At 47.7% G+C, this 20729-nt stretch overlaps 1 protein-coding gene across 1 annotated transcript in view; it reads right to left on the reverse strand.

The window, feature by feature from the left end:
- Window positions 1-20729, reverse strand: part of Col4a1 (collagen type IV alpha 1 chain) — a 127032-nt gene that overhangs the window by 33873 nt on the left and 72430 nt on the right. Inside the window, exons 3-21 of the mRNA XM_042697057.1 lie at window positions 16352-16441; window positions 16213-16257; window positions 15167-15211; window positions 15011-15073; window positions 14487-14540; window positions 14330-14356; window positions 13803-13886; window positions 13659-13721; window positions 11620-11655; window positions 10920-10961; window positions 9927-10013; window positions 9442-9468; window positions 8880-8930; window positions 8369-8413; window positions 8233-8286; window positions 6228-6269; window positions 4368-4452; window positions 3935-3970; window positions 1980-2144 (exon numbers count right to left, since the gene is read on the reverse strand). Coding sequence (XP_042552991.1) covers window positions 1980-2144; window positions 3935-3970; window positions 4368-4452; window positions 6228-6269; window positions 8233-8286; window positions 8369-8413; window positions 8880-8930; window positions 9442-9468; window positions 9927-10013; window positions 10920-10961; window positions 11620-11655; window positions 13659-13721; window positions 13803-13886; window positions 14330-14356; window positions 14487-14540; window positions 15011-15073; window positions 15167-15211; window positions 16213-16257; window positions 16352-16441 — 1141 coding nt within the window. The remainder of the gene's footprint in view (window positions 1-1979; window positions 2145-3934; window positions 3971-4367; window positions 4453-6227; window positions 6270-8232; window positions 8287-8368; window positions 8414-8879; window positions 8931-9441; window positions 9469-9926; window positions 10014-10919; window positions 10962-11619; window positions 11656-13658; window positions 13722-13802; window positions 13887-14329; window positions 14357-14486; window positions 14541-15010; window positions 15074-15166; window positions 15212-16212; window positions 16258-16351; window positions 16442-20729) is intronic.

A 20729-nucleotide genomic window follows, 5' to 3' on the forward strand; every position in this document is an offset into this window, starting at 1 on the left:
GACTTTATATGTCATCCTTACAACAGGCTGTATAAATCTATGTGTTTTCCAATTTTCATGGAAGTGCAGCCAGAGAGCATTCCCTCTTTTGTGTAGAAGGGGCCCCCAGTGCTCAGGCCGAGATTGTTAACTGTCAAAACAGAACCGACGCACAGCGCATCATCTCCTCATCTCCTAATGGCTGCTATGTCAGATTCTAAAGCACATATTCTTGTAAATATCTACCATCCTCAAGACCAAAACACCAGGGCTCAAGCTAGGGAAGCGATTCGCCCATGAACCTCGACAGACGCCTTTTACAGCACTTCCCAGGGGAAATGCGTGAGAATGATGGTCAATTCTGAATGTAGCTTATACAAAAAGGCATGAGAACAAATTACAGTCATGCAAACACCACCTGTCAGGAGCTGAGGTAAAAGAAGTACTGTTTTACAGTCCTGATGCACACTGAGATGGAGTTTGCTTCCTTCTCCACCACCACCTTTTAGAAAAAGGATGGCGTGAAACACTTGACAGCTAGCACCTCTGCATGGGCACTACTTCCCAGTCCTGTGCTGTGCTGAGGTGACCCTTCTCCTCCACACTGTCCTCTGCTTCTGATGGACAGACGCCCGCAGTGGAAGGACCCAGGGTCTGGGCTGTCTGCTAACTGTGAGTGTTAACCTGTGCCAACCTGTCCAGCCCACCCTGCTTACCCCCACTACAATAGGAGCATGGGAAACAGAGCCCAGATCTCCACGCTGGCTCGGTCCAGCCTAGCTCAGCCGATGTCAATGCCAATGTGAGAGGAACACGAAGTCTTGCTTGGCCGGGGGTTGATTTATGTCTTCGTGGCCTGAGAACCTGAGCTGTGATCACTCTGAGACCTGATGACTCCTCTAGACATTCCGACCCCTCGCACAATGGAGACTATATGTTAGAGGAGGGGAGATCCAGTCCGGGCTTCCAAGGTAACCCTGAGTGCCCCAGGCAGACCCCACAGCCACCAGTCCTGCAAGCAGTGGCAGAGGCTCATCCAGAAATCCCTTTCCCAGAAACTTCCTCCTGCCATCCTCAATTCTCGGAAATCTCTTCCTAGTGAAAAGCAATGATGACGCATCCTCACCAAAGGGACTCTTTTAAAGAATCTGAAGTCTACACCATGAACATCGACTTATTTTGGGATCACTTTGGGCGGTCTGAGCTGCATGTGTTACAACAGTGCCATGGAGGGCAGTCACGTGTGGCCTCAAGCTGGCCACAAGCTTTTGGGAGAACACAGAAGCAGAACCAGGGTGTGGGGTCTCCACATCATAAGCTCAGGAGCCCCTGGTGAGCTCCGAGCCAGCATAGCTTTCACATACCGCTTCTTCTGCATACAGGGGAAATCTACATTAAAAATCTCACCAGGAAATCGCACTCAGTACTCTGTGATGGGCAATTACTTGTTTACATAGACTACAAAGGGCAAAGTAGAAAACTGGGGTGGCACCATCATCAGGGCTACCTTAACTGCACCAAGGGACCATCTAGCTGCTCGGCTCTTATGGAGTCCTGACACGTGACATGTCATCCAAACTCAAAGTCATTCATTCTGTTACAATGCACAGGAGTGCCACCTGCCCCATGCAGTCTCCTCTTTCTTGGGGGAGGGGTGTGTGTCTCTGTGTGTAGGTAGAGCAGAATGCCTTCAGTTGGTTTTTTTTTTTAAAGGTACAATCCAATGAGTTTACCTTTCACCACAGATGCCAGGAGACTCAGAGTTGGTAAATATGTTACTTATTCCCCTTAAGCCAACTTTATTTTTAATGATTCCTTTTTATAGCCCAGTTAATTCTGCGCAGCTACCCAAGCGAAGCAATGAGTGATTCATCATTGTTGGAGGTCCAGGCCTTGACAAGCCACCCTGAGCAGGGCAGAGCCGGGGCGCTCACCCACCTCTGCCCCCAGCCTCCTGGCATCTGGCTGGACACACTCGAACCATCTCTGAGGACACTTACTGGTGTGGCCTGGCTGCCCAGGGGGCCCGGGAAGGCCAGGAGGGCCAGGGGCTCCGTCTCTTCCACTTGGTCCTGGCAAAGACACTCCTGGAAGGCCTTGGCTGCCTTTTTCTCCTCTCTCTCCAGGGAAGCCAGGAGGGCCCACCTGCCCTGGGCTGGGGAGACCTGCAGAGAACACAGGGGGCCCTGTCAACATCACCACACACTTGACGTCCTAGCCCGGAGCACATCCATGCCGCCCAAGGCCCAGCGCCTGCCAGGCCAGCACCAAGACAGCAGAACCAAGCTTCTGCCACACCAGGCCTGCCCACACGTCCTACAGACTTCCACAGGGAAGAGGACCCACGGGACAGACATCAAAACCTAGAGGATGGGGCTCCCTGGGTGTGAATGAAAGGGCTGGGGAAGAAAATCAATCCCATTCCTGCCTGGAGAAGCAGTGCAGAGAGGTCAGAAAATAAAGAAGTGGACATGAAGCATGAAGGGGCAGAAGGGGGAAATGACCAGATTGGCAAGGAAGCCACAGAGCTAAGGACAAGCCATTTTCTTTGGTTCTGGGAACGGACTAGGAGTCAGCCCATGCATGGGGTATGAATGTGCAAATCCAGCTTTAGCCAGCACAAGCAGCCATGGGTCTCATGGGCAGCCCTGGGATGGAGCCGGCTCATGGTGCAGGAGCCGCAGAGAATGTGCTGCTGTGCTGGGAGGAAGCAGCCAGTTGGGAGCCCAGGGCATGTTCTGCATGGAATGACTCGGCAGGAGTTCAGAGCAGGGAAGATGAGAAGGACAGAGCTCCAGGGTTGGCCATCAGACACCAAGGGGCTTGAGAATAAAGAGGCTTTAATCTCTGCTTTGACCTCAAGAGGAACAGGCAGAAAAATCTCAGTCTGAGACAGGCCCAGGTGAGGGTGAGAGAGCTTGCTTATCTAAAAACAAAACAAACAAACAAAAAGTAAACTAAACTAAAAACAAAGGGACTGGGGCATGGTTTAAGCAGTAGAGTGCCTGCCTAGCAGGCCTAAGGTCTGAGTTCAAAACCCAAGGTATGCATCTTCACTAGAGGGAGACAGGAAGTAACTCCTTCCCTAGTACAAAAGAGAAAACCCTGGAAAGGGAGAGAGAGGTGCTCATTATTAGACAGGGAAAGGACGGGGCCCTGCCTGGGGCCAAGGGATTGCTGGGGGCTTTACTGGGTTCCTGCACAAAGGAGAACTTAGACTTTCCAGAAAGGGGAAAATGAAGAAATGAATGCAAAGGACAAAAGAACTAAATTAAACATCAGGACTATGAGCGTCAGCTGATGTCAGCTCCCAGGCCAGGCTTGGTCTCCTCAGCTGCTGTCTTTGCTGTCCGGGATGCACACGCAAACATGCATGCAGAAACACACGCATGCACACACACACATATACACATGCATGATGCCCATCCTCAGAAGAGGCCGGCTCTTAGGACACACACACACACACACACACCAGCCTGCATGAGCCAGCCGTGGAGAAACCTTGCGCCCAGCAGTGCCAGACTCCATGGGAAAGCCAAAAACCGAGACAGGTTGTCAGGAGCAGCTGGTATCAGCCTCGAGCTCGGCTGATGTCTGGTGAGAAACATTCCAGAGAGAGGAGAGGCGAAGTGAGGGGTAGTGCCCTGCCAGGGCAGGGACTTGCAAGGAGGGCATACTCCCAGGATGGGGGACCTACACGGGAGGGCGTGCTCCTGGGATCTGGATCGGAAGGGCAGGGCAGGGCAGAGCTGAGCTGGGAGGCCGGCCACGATCACCAGTGGGACAAACAGCCCCCATCACCTCTCCTGTCTATGAGCAGCATGCTATCTATCTTACACCCACATCTAAATTGCACAATACATGTGCAAAGTGTATCAATCAATCACAGAGTGTATCAATCAATCACAGAGTGTATCAATGCATAGTCTACCGAGAAGTCAGACGGGAGTCTCACCTGGAGGTCCTGGCTGGCCTGGTAATCCGGGGTAACCTTGAAAGAGAAAGAATTATACAAAGTAAGATTTCATTCACTTGTGTTTACATGTGTCTCCTTTTTCCTCTGTTGGAGCCCGGCCTAGGGTGTCTGGGGGGACAAAGTGGAGGACAAAGTGCCCCCTAAGTATTCCCCCTGCAGAGACATCATGCTCAGGAAGCTGCAGGAGAAGATGCTCCTGGGCACCTGGTATAACCGTGAGATGGACCTCGGGGGGTGAGAAGGACATGTCACCAGCATGCCACAGAGCGAGCAGACACTTTCAGAGAGGAGGACAGGAGGAAGGAGTGGGAAGGAGATGGGGAGGGGAGGAGGGGGAAGTAGAGAGGGAGGGAGAAAGATGGCAAAGGGGAGGGAGGAGAATGGAAGGAGGGAGAAAGTGTTAAGACCCTACCTTTAGGGCCTGGCTCTCCTCTCGAGCCAGGAGTTCCTGGGTAGCCTCGCTCTCCTTTTTCCCCCAGGGGCCCGGTGCCTATGACCTGCATAACACAACGTCACTGTGCTGTAGGGGTGCATGTGAGGAGAGGGAAGGGGGAAGGGCATCTGGATCACAGGGGATGAGCATCCATAATGATCTTTTCAGGGAACTGAGTGCAAGCTGCTCCTGCCCCAGCCTGAGCCACACTCTGGGGAAGCAGACGCAGCCACAGATGGGCATTTAGAATTTCCAAACACATCCATAGGTGGTGTAGTAGGGTGCACTTCCCAGACCACGGTCGGGGATGTCTCCTCTGCTCCCACAGGCTCTTGGCAACTGGGATACTTTCAACATCTTATTGGAAGAGGTTTTAAGCTTTTCCTTTTGTTTAGGATCAAAAGTGCCATGTGCTGGTAGCTTACACCTGAAATCCTAATTACTTAGGGGGAGGAGATCTGAGGATCAAGGCAGGCCTTGGCAGGACTTTCCTAAGTCCAAGAGACAAGGTTAATTTTACTCAACTCATAAAGTGACATGATGAATGGAGCCCCTTTTGGACAACTACTTTAGAGTAATAATAATAATAATAGTAATAATAATAATAATAAAAGCCCATGAGACTTAAGTCCATGGCTCAAGTGGTAGAGTCCACAGCCTTGAACTAACAAAGCAAAGGAACAGCATCTAGGCCATGTGTTCCAGCCTCAGTTTTGACACACACACAAAATAAAAGATAAAAATAAAATGATAGTATTTCCTTGTAGCAAAGAAATTAAGAACACTATTAAAAGTGCTGTGAGTTCTACATAAAAAAGCATCTTGTGCATGGTTAAGTATGTACAGATTTTGCAATTAAGAATGCATAAGATGCCGGGCACCGGTGGCTCCCGCCTGCAATCCTAACTACTCAGGAGGCTGAGAGCTGAGTATCACGGTTCAAAGCTAGCCTGGGCGGGAAAGTCCGTGAAACTCTTATATCTAATTAACCACCAGAAAACTGCAAGTGGCACTGTGGCTCAAGTGGTAGAGTGCTAGCCTTGAGCTGAAGAGCTGAGGGACAGGGCCCAGGCCCAGAGTTCAAGCCCTCACGACCAACAACAACAAAAAAAGAATGCATAAGGTGGGAAGCATTAAGGAAAAGTGAATACACAGTTGTGCTGGAGGCCAAGGTAAAAAGGCCTCCAGCCGGTCTCAAAGTGGAGCCAAGGTGTAGCAGCTTTCAGGCATGGAGAAGGCTCTAGAAAGTAGGGTCCAATAACCCCCTTGCTAGGAATGTGACATAAGGACTGAGCGCCAAGCACCCCTCCCTCACATGGCCTGGGCACACAGCACAACACGGCTGCCATTGCAATCAGACCTGAAGCCAAGCCTAATATGGGGGGGTGGGGTGGGGGAGGTGGGGGGGGGGAGGGGGGGAGAGGTGTGCAGGCTGACCATGAAAAAGGGCTGGCCTACTTCCAGAACACGTGGTGCATGTCAATCCCAAGTCTACATGACCGCACAGACCAAGAGGAAAAGTTATTCGCAAAATAAAAACGTGTGTTTGCTTGGAAAGCCAGCTTGTAGATGATAGATTTCTCTTATTAAAAAGGTCTTTACTGGACAATTTAAACAAAGACTAGGTTTCAAAAGGGATGGCTAACATTCTTATCTAGATGCAAATCTTTTCATTTCCAGAGGTTTAAAGATGTGCAGCAATTACCCCCAATATAACGGAAATAGTGCAACACAAATGATAATGTGATTTCAAATGACGCCTTCAAATGGCTTCATGGTAAAATGTGCCCAGCCCCACCTCAGTCACACACACAAACCAACACACAGTGTTTTACTCACAATTCCTGGAGGGCCTGGAAGCCCAACATCACCTTTCTCACCCTATAAAAAATACATACACATATATATATATATGTTATTTATATTTATATTTACATACAAACAAATAGGCACATCCCACTTTGCTTGATATAAATGTGGCATATGCAAATAAAGATTTGTACAAAACATGACTGGGGTGCAGAACCCACACAACTGAAGCCCTCACAACATTGGTCTATGGATTGCTCGCTCCAAGACCCTTATAAGAATCATTAGGAGCTAAATTTCTGCACCGTGGGTCTCAATAACACAGTGAGGAGGCGTGATTCCTAAATATATTTCCCTCAGCCATTTTATAAGAGAGGTTTTACCATGTAAAATTTGTAGAAAGTCTTAATACAGAGTCCAGTATCAACTGAAAACATTGGCAAATAATTTCTGTTTATTTCTGAGGTTTAATTTAATTCACATTAGATGAACCACCCCCCAAAAAATCCTTTTTTTAAGTTCTTAGACAAGCATCACAGTAATAGTCTAGAAAGTCCTAAAACATACATATTATGTCATGAATATAAGATGTTAGGAAGTGGCTCTGTGGCTCAAGTGGTAGAGCGTTCGCCTTGAGCTGAAGAGCACAGGGACAGCGCCAGGCCTAGAGTTCAAGACCCACCACCAACAACAACAACAAAAAAAGATGTTAACTGTAGGCTTTAAACTAGAACTGAAACTACTGCATTTTCTCACATGAACACAAAAGGAGATTTTAGACAATACGTAGCACTTAACACCTTAGCTGCTGGGCTAGGTGTAGCTCTGTGGTAGAGCACCCTTTGAAGAGGGCTAGCCTGTGAAAGGCCCAGCACCAAAAACAAAATAAAACAAAACAGCCCTTAGCTACTGTATCCCAATATAGCCATCACTTAATACCCACAGGCCTTGGTTCTCTCAAAACTTATAGCAGAATCTTTCTCCCTCCCTAGCTTCCATGAATAATGCCCTCTCACCCCTCCCCAAAATCATTGCTTATTTTGGAAGAGATTTAGATTACCAGTCTCATAAATAACATTTTTTTTTGTGCCAATGCCACTAACAAACCTGGAAAATAACCATGTGCCAAATGTAGAGGCTTCAAAAACAGAGGCTCGATATAGTTTCCCAACCTGCATTCTTGTGAATTTATGACCTAGTAAGTTACCCAAACTATTTGCAATCATAAAATTATTTTTTTTCTTTTTACAGCTTCTTTTTTTTATTGTGAAAATACTGTACAGAGGGGTTACAATTACATGGGCAAGATAATGAGTGCATTTCTCATCAAGCATTATAGCCTCCTCATAAAATTCTTAAAAGGAGTTAACTAGCAATCAGCAAAAGGCCTGGGTGCTGCAGAGTCCTTGTGGAATGCCATGTCTGCCTGGGCCTGACCTGAATAGCAAAGAAACATGCACTACTCCAGAACCCTCCCACCACCACCATCTCATCCTTTGTGTGAGGCCTCCTCCTGCCTCAGCCTCCTGACAGCTGGCATTACATGTGTGCATGCCCCTTCTGGTTCAATCCCACTTTTTAAGAAGCATACAGAAAAAACAATGTTAATCAGACCACCTAAACAGGTAATAGACCAGATAGGCTTTCTTTTCCCCATTGTGTTTTTCTGAGTTTTCTCTTCTTTCATATGCAGGAAAAATTGGTCTCTACCAGAATAGACATAGAATGAGTGAATAGTTTTATTTATTTTTCTTTATAAAAGTTCATGAAGCAAAAAGGCCCAGAGCATGGCCCAAATGGTAGAATACCTGTCTAGAAAGCACAAAGTCCTAAGCTCAAATTCCAGTCAGTACTACCAAAAAAGAAGTTTTAAATTCCATGAACACCAAGAAAATTAAATTGGGCTTTTATCCCTCAGAAGTAGACACCCTCCCCCTCAGAGTCTAGAGGGTTTTTGGTTACTTTTCCTTTTTATTCTAACAAAACCTAAGTGAGCTCCTAGTTCCAGTACACAGTGAAGAGAGTGACCACGTACCTGTGGACCCATCTGGCCTGGGAGTCCTGGGTACCCCGAGTCGCCAGGAAAGCCCTAAAATAAAAGAGGAAGCAGTAATGGTCAGCCAAGAAAGGGGCAGTGTTGGTGTTTCCAGAAATTGCAGGGGGACACTTACCGGACTCCCCTTCTCTCCTTTCTCCCCGTCTTTCCCAGGCTTTCCCTGCAATAAACATGAAGACATTAGTCGGTCACAAATAATCCCCACAACATACGCCAGAGCTCACTGCAAGGTAACACGCCGTCTCTCTTGTGTGTCCATGAGAGGACAGAGAGATTGGCAACTGGAGTGAAGGCCACACTAGAGGGGACGCTCCATTTCCAGAGGCACATGGTGACAAGGCTGGCACCAGAGACCGTTGGCCACGGGCATCAGAGCACACAGGATGACACGCAAAGGCCCCTTCTATGAACTTCCCACAGGTGACCACAGGGACATCCCAGGCGGTGGCAACTGGGTAGGTGTCTTGCCATCACTGCCCCCGAGGCACAGGCTTTGTACACGGGATGTCAGCACTGGAGCCATCCGTACCCTCTCTGGTTTGGCAGGATGGGCGGCCTCACTGGGCCCCTGGGGAGGGGTGGCCAACCCACTCAGGAAGAGGGGTAAGCTCCAAGGCCTTACTCACCCGGGGCCCTGGCTTTCCGGGTTCACCTTTTTCTCCAAAGCCTGGCATTCCCTGAAATGAACAAAGACAGAGGAGTTGGTTTTGCATACACATGTAAGCAAGTGTTAATTAAGATTCAGGCTGCTTCCTGTTTTGTTTTACTTATTTTGAATTTTTTTTTTTAGTGCTGTTACTGGGATTTGAACTCAGGGCTTTGCCGGACACTGGTGGCTCACACCTGTAATCCTAGCTACTCAGGAGGCTGAGATCTGAGGATAGCAGTTCAAAGCCAGCCCAAGCAAGAAAGCCCATGGCATTCTTATCTCTAACGAAACACCAGAAAACCGGAAGTGGTGCTGTGGCTCAAGTGGTAGAGCACTCGCGTTGAGCTGAAGAGCTGAGGGACAGCATCCAGGCCCAGAGTTCAAGCCCCACAACCGACAAAAAAAAAAAAAAAATGAACTCAGGGCTTTGTGCTTGCTAGGCAGATGCTCTATAGGTAAGTGTAACAGGAAATAAGCTTGTCTCCTTAATCTGCATTGCCTTTCATCTAGAAATAATGACAGAGCAATAGAGTGCTTACCTGAAATCCAGGTTCACCTTTTTGACCCTGAAAGAATTTAGAGAGGGAAAGAGAGGGATCAGTATTAAGTATGGGCAGTGTGAAGTAAGGCCAGTACTAACCAAGCTATGCATGCTGACATGTTTACAAATGAGTGCACATTGGTTTCCAGTATCCCCGCCTTGCACTGTCTAGTCTAACAGGGGCACAGCTGGCCGTGCCTGGTGACGGACCCTGAGCTCCTCAGCCCCTCCCAGGATGCTTCAGCCAACACAGTCCATTTCCAATAAGGGGTGCACTTCAGAAGGTGGGTGCACCTCAATGCTGGGCCCACCCCAGGCTGGCCAGCTCTGCTTAAAGAGCTGCCCTGATGTACGAAATGGGTCATCTGTAGATCTCTTTTGGGTCAGGACTGAAAGTGGTTAGAGAAGCTGAATTTCAGCCTGGTTTTCCACGGTTCTGAGGAATCTGTCCATAATTAGAAAGACAGCCTCAAGCACACATACCTTTTCTCCCGTTGGGGCAAAGTCCCCTTTCTCTTTAACTTGTGCCTGTCCTGGTACTCCTGGAGGTCCACTGACCCCTTGATCGCCCTGTTCACATAAAAAAAATTAAGGATTAAAGAGGTACAATAATCACATGAGAGGGGAGAAAATGCAGGCTAATAAACTAAACACAATGCTTATATTTATACAATTCCATTCCACCCTGTCCTTGACTAAGCCGTCAGTGGGAAGATGGAGATACAATGGAAGCCACTCCTGATATGAATGGATGCTACTTCCCACATGAGTGGAAGCTACTCCTGACATGAGTAAAGCCCGAAGATTCCAGCAGTGTGAATTTCAGGATCATTCTGCCATCAGGCCTGTGAACCACAGGGCCAAGTCCATACTCTATTCAATGGTGGCAGCCACTGGCACCAGCTTACACATCACTGAGGTAGGCTGCAGCTGGTGACCATCTCACTGGTTATGCTCAGGGATGTTTAGTGAGGAAAATAAGGACCAGGGGTCCACTGCTGGACCCCGTCTTCCCAAAGGGAAGATGACTCTCCCAGACACATTTCCGCTGGGCCCCTCTGAGCCGCTGAGTTGGAGCCCACAGCTAACTCTGTAGCTTTCATCTTATAGTGGCCTGCATCACTGCTGGAATGATAACTGTGAACTCACAGTTATATCCTAACTTAAGCCTCAGCTGGCTTTCTTACTGAAGGAGGACATTTGGACAGAACTCTATGCATAGATGATGTAAATTAAAACCCACATTCTTTGCTTGCAAGATCATATTCAGAGCCCTGAGAGAAGCCTCGGGTATGACATAAGATGGCATAAACTCAGTAATCTTCGAAGTAGACACTAAACCCTGGGAAACTAAATCACATGCAGAGACAAGGAGCCATGTTATAAGGAACCTAAAGGCTGACTCCAAGGTGGGAATTCTATCAAGTCTAGAGCTGTGATTTTTAAACATGGAAACACAAAGCACAGAGCACTCACCTTGTCCCCTTTTGGTCCTTGAAAACTTGAGCCCATTTGTCCCTGTAGATTAGACAAGAGGGCTTATTACTAGGGAAGTCATTTCATTCAGTCATCCTGGAAGCCCCTGTATTACTGCACTGTTGAGAGCAGAGCTCAAGCATCAGCTTGGTCTACAAACAAGCTGCTCAAGAAAACTTTTCAAGAAAGAACTAGGTCTTAGAGGCCAAACAGTATTCAATGTCTATGAAATGGTTTTCAGACTATTAATGATAAAGAATTCTATAAAAAGCTCTCCTTAAACTGAAGGTTTTTAAATTCTGGCTTAAAAAAAAATAAGACAATGGTCGGTCAGTGAGTTCCAAGTAATCACCAGAAAACAAGTGGAAAGAAAGAAGGAGGGACTCATAAGTAATTGACAGATGATAATAGGTAAATAGATGATACATAGATAGAAGATAGTAAAATGTAGATGATGATAGATATGATATGTTATATGATATGATATATTATATGATAGGTGAAGATGCTGATAGAGCTGGATTCACAGGTAGTATAAGGTAGATAAGTATACTAGATAGGTAAATGGTTGATAGATAACTGGGTTAAAGATGAGGTGATTTTTCTCAAACTATTACAGGAACTTAAAGAATGAGTCATGGAAACTTCATGATAGTTCCATATAAAGGCCAAAGAACAATAAATAAAAAAAAGTCTTTACCTTTTCACCTGGAGGACCAGGAGGGCCTGGCGGACCCTGTAAGGGAAAGCATTCTCATTAACTATGAGTCACGACCTGCTACCATATGGATAGAAAATGTCTCCAGAGGCCCCCATTGAGAGTTTGAGGAGATTGGGTGGTGTGCATGCTGGCCTCAACAATGGATGAATGCTTTGTGTTCACACTGAATGGACTCCCAGGAGGCAGGAAAAGGTGAGTCACAGGGCTTCTGCCTGGGAAGGGGAATTATTGTTGCCAGACACTTCCTTGCTTTCTATCTCTGCTTCCTGGCGGCCATGAGGTAAGAAGCTTTGCTCTGCCATATGCCACCCACCATGATCCTGGGCCACCCACCCCAATACTGGGCCACCCACCATGACACTCAACCACCCACCTCAACACTAGGCCACCTACCTCAACACTGGGCCACCCACCCCAATACTGGGCCACCCACCATGACACTCAACCACCCACCTCAACACTAGGACACCCACCCTAATACTGGGCCACCCACCCCAATACTGGGCCACCCACCATGACACTCAACCACCCACCTTAACACTAGTCCACCCACCTCAACACTGGGCCACCCACTCAACACTGAGCCACCCACCACAATACTCTGCTTCCCATAAGCCTAGAAAGAACCGAGCTCAGTGAGGATGTACAGAAAGCCTGGAACTGTGAGCTAAGATAAACGGCTCTTCCTTTAAAGTTGACTCTCTTAGGTATTTTGTCATAGTGGCCAACAAACTAACCTGACCCTCGTCAGCGTCCAGTCCTGCTTGGTGCTACAGTTATCCTAGGATTCTGTGGTTAACATCTTTCTTATAAAGTTCTGCAACTAACTAGGAATGGTCCGGGACAATCACTGCCATGTTGGGTTTATTTTCCCCTCAGACCCGCTAGGCCTTGCTCTGTGGGCACAGATGAGCTCAGAGGCTCCTGGACGGGCTTCTGGGCATGAATTGCTATCAGGGCTCTTCAACCTGGAGGCACCTGTCTGGGAACCAGGTCTGTCTACTTCAGATGGAAACATTTATCTTTTGAAAAGTTCACAACACTCCAAAGAAGCAGAGTGTGGTGAAATGAAAATGACAAAAGGAAAAAAAAGCTTTCCATGTTCACAACAGAATTCTGATTAAGGGCTGGGAAGGAGCCTCAGTGGTAGAGCGCTTGCCTCGCATGCATGAGGCCCTGGGTTCAATTCCTCAGCACCACATAGGAAGAAAAAGCCAGAAGTAGCATTGTGGCTCAAGTGGTAGAGTGCTAGCCTTGAGCTGAAGAGCTGAGGGACAGAGCACCTAGGCCCAGAGTTCAGGCCCCACAACTGACGAAAAAAGGAAAAAAAAAATCTGATTAATCCAGAAAGGAAAAGCTGGGTAGCCTTCATCCATGAACATGAGCTCACTGATTCAAAGAATGTAAAGGAGAGTCCATGTACATACACAGAGAGACTAGGACTTCCTGGGTTTTACCCTCCCCCAAACAAAAGAAACAGAGAAAGAAAGGGTAAAAAGTAAAAACAAGAGACTTAAAAAGTGTGAGTCCGAGACTCTCTGGAGGGGAGGCTGGGCCAGGCTCTATCAGAGCAACTCACGCTGCAGCACGTGGTGGGTGCCTCTCCCTAACTCCAGCCTGCCTGAGGCCTCACACACAGAGGTGACCTCTGCTGGGAACACCACTGCACAGGATCCCTGGGGAGCGGGATCCCGGAACCCAGGCCGGGACTGTGTCTCTACTGCACAGCCCAGAAGCCCTCAGTCTGAGGGACTCAGCCACGCCCACAGGGGATGCATGTGATGATGTCTTGGGGACCACATCCGCTGCTTCCTGAGAATCACCCTTCAAACAGAGCTCTGGGACTCAAGGCTGTCCCTAGGGGCCGGCCACAGATTTTCTTGAGAAAGAAGTTGATTCTGCTGTAGGCCAAATAAAGGGGACCCCAGTGCGGTGTCTTCATTTGATTCCTACCTACCCCATCCCTCCATACACCTGTCCTTTGAATGACTGCCTGAGTGAGGAGCCCCCAAACTTACTGGCGGTCCGGTAAATCCAGGAGGGCCAACAGGTCCCTGAAGGCCTGGCAATCCGGGTGAGCCCTGTGGTGGGAAGAAAGGAAGTAGTCACAGCCTAGCCTGAGAGTGACTCAGCACAGGGTCACCAAGGCTCCCAACACTTACAGGTATCCCTGGATGGCCAGGAAATCCTCGCTCTCCTTTCAACAGCATCCCGGGCACCTGGCCAAGTATTTCACCTGGATCTCCCTACAGCGGGGAAAAGCAGAGGAAGAGTAAATACTGACATCCGTGTATGGAAATGCAAGAGCCACTCGATACCACGCATGCTTCACTGGGATGAACTGGTCCCCGGCTAGGGCTTAGACTCTGTCTATGCTGGAAGTAGGCTGACACCTGTCCCCTCATCACTGAATATGAGGGACCAGTATGAACAGCCGCACACACACCTCCACTGCTGCCAGCCCTGGAGACAGAGATGGCTACTGGGAGGGATTTGAGCCACCTTCCCAGCCCCATATAATCATTTAAGGTAACAACGTTTAGGAAAACGTTTTCATAGGTAATAGGTCAGCTGAAGTGATTTAACCCAAATGTGTTCTTATGGCATCTACTGTCAACTGATTCCTTGTAATGAATGTAGTAAAATGAAATAAAGTGAAATCAAATCAAATAATAAAAATAACACATACCTTCATCCCTGGTAACCCAGGTGGTCCCTAGAAAAGAAAGTCTGGGCATTAGTTTTGTTTTATCCAACACGTCATTGAGATATGAGTACAAAGGAACTTAGAAGAGAGAAAGAACAAAGAGAGAAAGAAAATCTGCCTTCCACAGTCCTATACTCACGGGATTTCCACTGAAGCCTGGCAGGCCAGGAGGCCCAAGCGGGCCCCTCTCTCCCTGAAAGAGAAACCAAGGCAGTCAGAGCCACAGCACTCATCCCCAAACCATGCTTCCACATCTTTCAGAGAAACTTCTGGGTTGGTTACACATCACTTCCTAAACGTGTTATCAGAAGCTACATCTCTGGAAGCTATCTTACAAAAGAAAAAATACAATCAACAGCAGAATAAATAGGATAAGTATGCATAAGAGCATTTTTCCTGTTTGATTTAGCAATTAACAATAAGTAATATATTTAGTGCTAAAGAGCAATTTTAGGATAAGAGTTCACCAAAAAAGAAAGGCGTATGTATAGCTTTCCTGTGCATAAATACAAATAAACTCTATTTCCTTATTATCAAATGAAGATTTATGATTAGGGAGCGTTCCAATTGTGACAAACAAAACTGAATCACATGGTCTGACTTCTTGCTATGTAAAATTACACAAGCATGCACTAAGGGGAGAGTCTTGGTTCTAAACTTTACCTTTGTACCGTTGCATCCTGGGATACCTGGGGGTCCTGGGGGACCATCTTGGCCGGGAATACCCTGCAATACATCAAATGAAGAGTCACCAAAAATAGAAATCCCCTTGCCAGTAAAAGAATTCACAAGAATCTAGAGTGCATTGTGTATACGTACAGGAAGTCCTGGGTTTCCAGGGTAACCGGCTGCTCCTGGGGGTCCCTGCAGAGATGCAAACAAAAGCCTTTCAATCAAGCACAAGGAACCTCATTTCCTCCTTCACATCCTCCTGATTAATGGAGCCAGAGCCCCATCCTCGGAGTTTTGAACATGCGCACTGCACAGGGGAGGGGGTGGAGGAGGTGTTGAGGGACCAGGCCCTGGAGCAGCAATCCCCGTTGGAGAGCAGAAAATCACATCCAAAGCCGACGCTCCACTACCAAAAGCAAGTCTTTTTGTAATATCTCAGTTAAAAGTAATATATAATTCATGTTCCGACTGTAAACGTTTGAGAAGAGGAGTTGATAAGCTCAATCAGTTCGTTGGGAGAAAAACTCAGTTATTGCTACCTGGGTCCTGATCTTCTCTCTCTTTAATAGTTCAGGGTGGCCTCTACCCAGTGGCAGGGTTGTTTCTTCACTGCCCCAAGAGTTACAGGACTGCCAACACGTGCCTTCATGGCCCTATTCTCCCTTTCACTATGCAGCAACTGAACATTTGGCAATGTCTTCCAGCCTGTCTGCCTTCATTTTCTTATACAGAGGATCACCAATTGTTTTGCCCCTTCCAGGGATGGAGGTAGAAAAGAAAGTAAAGAGAAGAGGAGGAGGAGGAGCAAGCTCAGCTCAGAAAATACCATGTCTCTTCCTGACAAATGAAGTCTTACTTTAACGTCTGGACACATCATTAACAGCCTCCTCCCCAAAATTCAAGTCGACAGGCAAGGGACCCTTCAAGAAGAACAATAGGGAGGAAGGCATTGCGAATAACCCAAGTTGTTCTGCGCATGCACAGCAGCAGTGAGCAGATGTGGGGCGGCGGTTCGGGACCACCTGCACCCACTGAGAGAAGGAAAGGCAGAAGGAAGGGCACAGAGAGAGGTGAAGAAGGAAGGCAGCCCCCCCTCCCCCACCCCCCAACCTCGGGACGGAGGGATGTATCCACTCCGGAGGCTCTCAATCCCTTGTGTGTTATTGTAAGCCATAAACAACCACAGCTCTTACCCTTGTCCCTTTTGTGCCCGGAAGTCCTGGCTCTCCAGCATCGCCCTGGAAGAGAACAGAGACCCCATTAGCACATTTCTTTATCACAAGAATAGAAATGTCTGGATTCTGCTGCTCACCCCATCCCTGCAAAGCTCACCTTTTGTCCTGGTGGTCCATGTGGCCCCTCGGGTCCCTGCATTCCAGGAAACCCAATGACACCTTGTAATCCTGGGAGGCCTCTTTCTCCCTGCAGGAAGGACACAGAGGTCAGACAAATGACAGGGGAAGATAAGTGGAGGGAGACTAGTGGACTGTAACAGGCCATCGTGGGAATCACCTTGGTGGTAGAAGATACTAGATGGCTAGTAACGTGTCACTGGTGGGCTTGTGTGCAAGATAGTTCTGGGAGACTCTGGCACCTGGGTCAGTAGACGGCCTGAGAAGATCTGTACTCCCATAGTGTGGGCTGGCACCATTCAAACAGATGAGGCCCCCAGGGAAGAGCAGAAGAAAGAACAATTCTGTCTCTCCTGGAGCTGATTCTCATTTCCTCCTGCTCATGCATCACAAGTCCAGTCCCCAGGCTTTGGACCTGAGACTGCACCAGCGGCCCCCAGCTTCCCAGGCCTTCTGCTTGGACTGAGTTTTGACACTGCGTTCCCTAACTCCAGCCCAACGGATTGTGGAACTCTGTAGCCACCAAAATCACAGTAATCAATTCTCATAACAAATACCCTTTTGTTTACCCACCCACCCATCCATTCATCCATTCATCCACCCATTCACACATCCATACATCCACCCATTAATCCATTCATCCACTATTCACTCACTTGTTCATCATCCATCCACACATGCATACATCTACCCTTCATTCATCCACTCATCTCTCCATCTACCTATCCACCCACCCCTCCATTCATATACTCATCTATCTATCTATCTATCTATCTATCTATCTATCTATCTATCTATCTATCTATCTATCTATCTATCTATCCATCCATCCATCCATCCATCCATCCATCCATCCAGTCCACCCATCCATACACCCATACACTCACCTATTCATACACCCATTCATCTTATTGGCTGTTTCTCCATGCCTAATGCACCAGTCTTTCCAAGATCTACCTACTACTGTGTGAGTCTACAGTGAGTGTTGATGGATGCAGTGGAGGTGCTTTTCTTTTTCTTAGGTTAGACTCTTAGGGGAAGAAAATGCTCAGGCATGATACATGGTGTTTAGTATTATATATAGTACTGTTTTATTAGATAAATGGTGTAATAGTGGAGTTTTTTTTCACTAATTTGATTGTTCTTTCACTCATTCTCTAGTGATCAATAAACTACATGCTGAGGTGTCCGGTGGGTCTCTCTCTCCACCCCTTTGAGAGATGCTGACAGCTGCAGATCTCTGCACACAGAGCCATGGTGTTCTCGATGGTCAACAGGGCTGAGGGTGGACTTGGATAATTTGTTTTTTTCAAAAGTAGTTTTGCAAAGGGAAGGGAGGATTGAGGTTTGAGAGAGCCTCTGTTTCCAGAGGAAAAAGGAATTTTAAATATGTTTAAAATACGATTATGCAAATCATTGGATGACATTTCAAGGGCTGCAATACATTTTGAAAAGGACAAAAAAAAAAAAAAAACACTCAAAATTCTGAGGGTGGAACTGGCCTTCAAAGAAAGAATGCAAAATCAACACAGGAAGAGCAGGGAGAAGGCAGGGTGCTGGGAAGGCAGGGGTAGGGCTGAGTCCGGGTGACCAGACAATGTGGTCATGACTGAGAGGGAGGAAACACAGAGGAAGGAGATGGCACTGATGTTTGATCCCGAGATATTACATGACCTGTTACCACAGGGGCCCAATGACGTGCTATTTTCAGGAGACTGCCATTTTTCTTTCAACTGCCCATCTGAAAACATGACAAGAAACCAAGATACCAATTCCTTCTTAGAACAAACCACAGTGAGCTGGTTCTTAACAGGAAGATGGAGGGACGTTGTCAACCCCAGGGGTGGGTAGGGGTAGGAGGGGAGGGGGAGAGGGGCGCAGTTCAGAATTCACTGCTTCTCTCCAAGTTCTATCAGTTCAAAGTGTACAGGAACTGGCACAGGGCACGTGGCCTTCCCTCTCCTCAAGCATGCGGTCACTCATGGGGAGTGACAAAAAAGCCTTTCTACCAAGCAAGGCCTCAGTCACCCTTGCCAAGCCACTTCTACCAGTTTCACACCAGCCCACAGCACTGTGGCTATGAGCCTGAGTGGCCAGACACCGGCCTTTGTGAGATCTATGCTGGACTGGAGGGTGAGTCAGGAGTCTGACTAGCAGGTAGAGGCTGAACAGCAATCAGACTAAGGAAAATGGCAGCTTTTTAGGGCCAGTGGCTCAGGGAATCTTCCAGAAAGAGTGGACACCGACACATGGCAGCTACGGCAGCTGGGGAGCTGATGTGTATGGAACGCTATGTGGGATGTGTGCAGAATCCCTGAGGCCTGGAGTTGCTAGGAAAGAGCAAGGTTCCCAGATCACATCTGTGCAAGCCAAAGGAGACCGTGGGAATAAGATGTAACTCCAATAAACACTGTCAACAAAGGAGTATGCCCACCGCCACCCTTGTGCAGGGGAGAAAAGTCCCACTCCAAAGATAATGGTGCTGAGTGGCAAAGAGCTGGCCCCAAGCACACGGACAAATAAAAAGAAATCATGATTGAAGCGTGTCCCCTCACATGACCCAGCCTGAGCGCGGAAGGAAACGGGAAAGGCACCAGCAGCGCACAGAAGCCTTCTAGTGCATTTGACAGAGTATTTTTAGGACTCAATTAATAGCGGCGGTACTGCCAGGAGGCCAGCGGAGATAAGATTTTTAAATTCTCATTTTAATCATGGAATGCATGAAGGGAAAGGAGCCAGATGAACTGATTGCTACCAGCTTCTCATTGAGTCAGCACTGAAGCCAGAACTAGAAATGAGGTCAGGCAAGCCCAGGTTCCTGCATTTCTAGGTCACTGGAGCAAGCTCGTTCCCGGCAGAATCTGAAGCAATTCTCCAGCATGTGAGCCCCAGCGAGGGACCCTCTCATGTTCACTTCACAGATGGGGGGGCGGGGGGCCTCCATCCTGATGCTGAACTGACCCGTCATGCCCCTGGGAACAGAATAACGAAACCTGAACTCCCAGAGACCAGCTTTTACCACCAGCACGCATTCTTTCCCAAATGTCACCAGAGCGTTTAGGCAACCACATCCCCCAGGAGTTTTGAAATGAAGTCGCTTGGAAGGAAACGACGCCCCCGCAGCGCGCCCCTTGCCATCTCCCACAATCCCTTCCAACTTCCCTAATCTTTTTTCCAGGCAACACTGCACAGGAATCATCTACTCCCCTGTCGGCCACTCATGGGAACTGGATCGGAGCAGATAGACAGGATGGCCGCTCGAGCGGCCATACAATTAGTTGGCACAGAGCGTGTACTGCGTGGGAGCCGAGAGACTCAGCCCAGCTTCCAGCAGATCCCACTGGGGACAGAGGAAGAGCAGGAAGCTGGATGCACTGCGCCAAGGCCTCTGATGCCAGGAGTTTCCAGGCCAGACTTTGCAGCTGTTCTGGGCAGTGCTCCAACTGTGACCACCCTTAAGCTGCAGCTTCAGGCCCAAAGTGAAGAAAGCCGGGGAGGAGGAAACCCTTCATATCTGGTTCCCACAATGAGCTCGTGGAAGGCAAGGCCGACAGGATGGTGGCCACACAATTCATACCGGGAAAAACCGAACACCACTCCAGGTGCTGGTGGCTCATGTCTGTAATCCTAGCTACTCAGGTGTCTGAGATCTGAGGATCGTGCTTCAAAGTCAGCCCAAAATCTGTCGTGAGAAACTCTTGTGTCCAATGAAGCAGCAAAAAGCCAGAAGAAAAGGTGTGACTCAAATGGTCAAGTGCTAGCCTCAATGTATACTAATCTACAAGAAAACACTTCTTTTTCCAATGCAGAGATGACAGGAGACTGAGGAGACAGAGAAGCTAATTTTTTATGCTCTGCTCTGATCATTACACCCAGAGAGACATGCACAAAATTATCATACTGTATCAGAAAATATGCCCAAACATTATGCATCTGTATAAAGTAAAACAATGCTCTAACCTCCAAAGAAGTCATTTTAATGACATTTAATCTTTTAAAAAATAAACTAAATCTTTACTATATGTACTTTATGTACCAGTGACAAAAGTAAATCGCTTCTGGGTCTTCAAACAATAAAATGCAGAAGTTGGGGGCCAGGGAGAACAAAAATTCTATTGCCTATAAAGATGAAAGAATAGAGCATGGAAAACAAACTTGGAACTGAAATTAGCCACTCTAAATTAGGCATGAAATAGAGTTTCATGCATGGAGCACCTTAAGATGCTTGCTTACTATATCATCTAGAGCAAGCATATAAAGCACCCATAAAATGTGGACAGAAAAAGGTCTTTCAGAATGCCCAATTACTTCCCTTCCTCTTACAATGCTTTATGGAAGCAAACTTGCAATTCATGAAA

The sequence above is a fragment of the Dipodomys spectabilis genome, unplaced genomic scaffold (assembly GCF_019054845.1).
Source record: "Dipodomys spectabilis isolate Male_0828 unplaced genomic scaffold, ASM1905484v1 ptg000215l, whole genome shotgun sequence".
NCBI lineage: Eukaryota > Metazoa > Chordata > Mammalia > Rodentia > Heteromyidae > Dipodomys > Dipodomys spectabilis.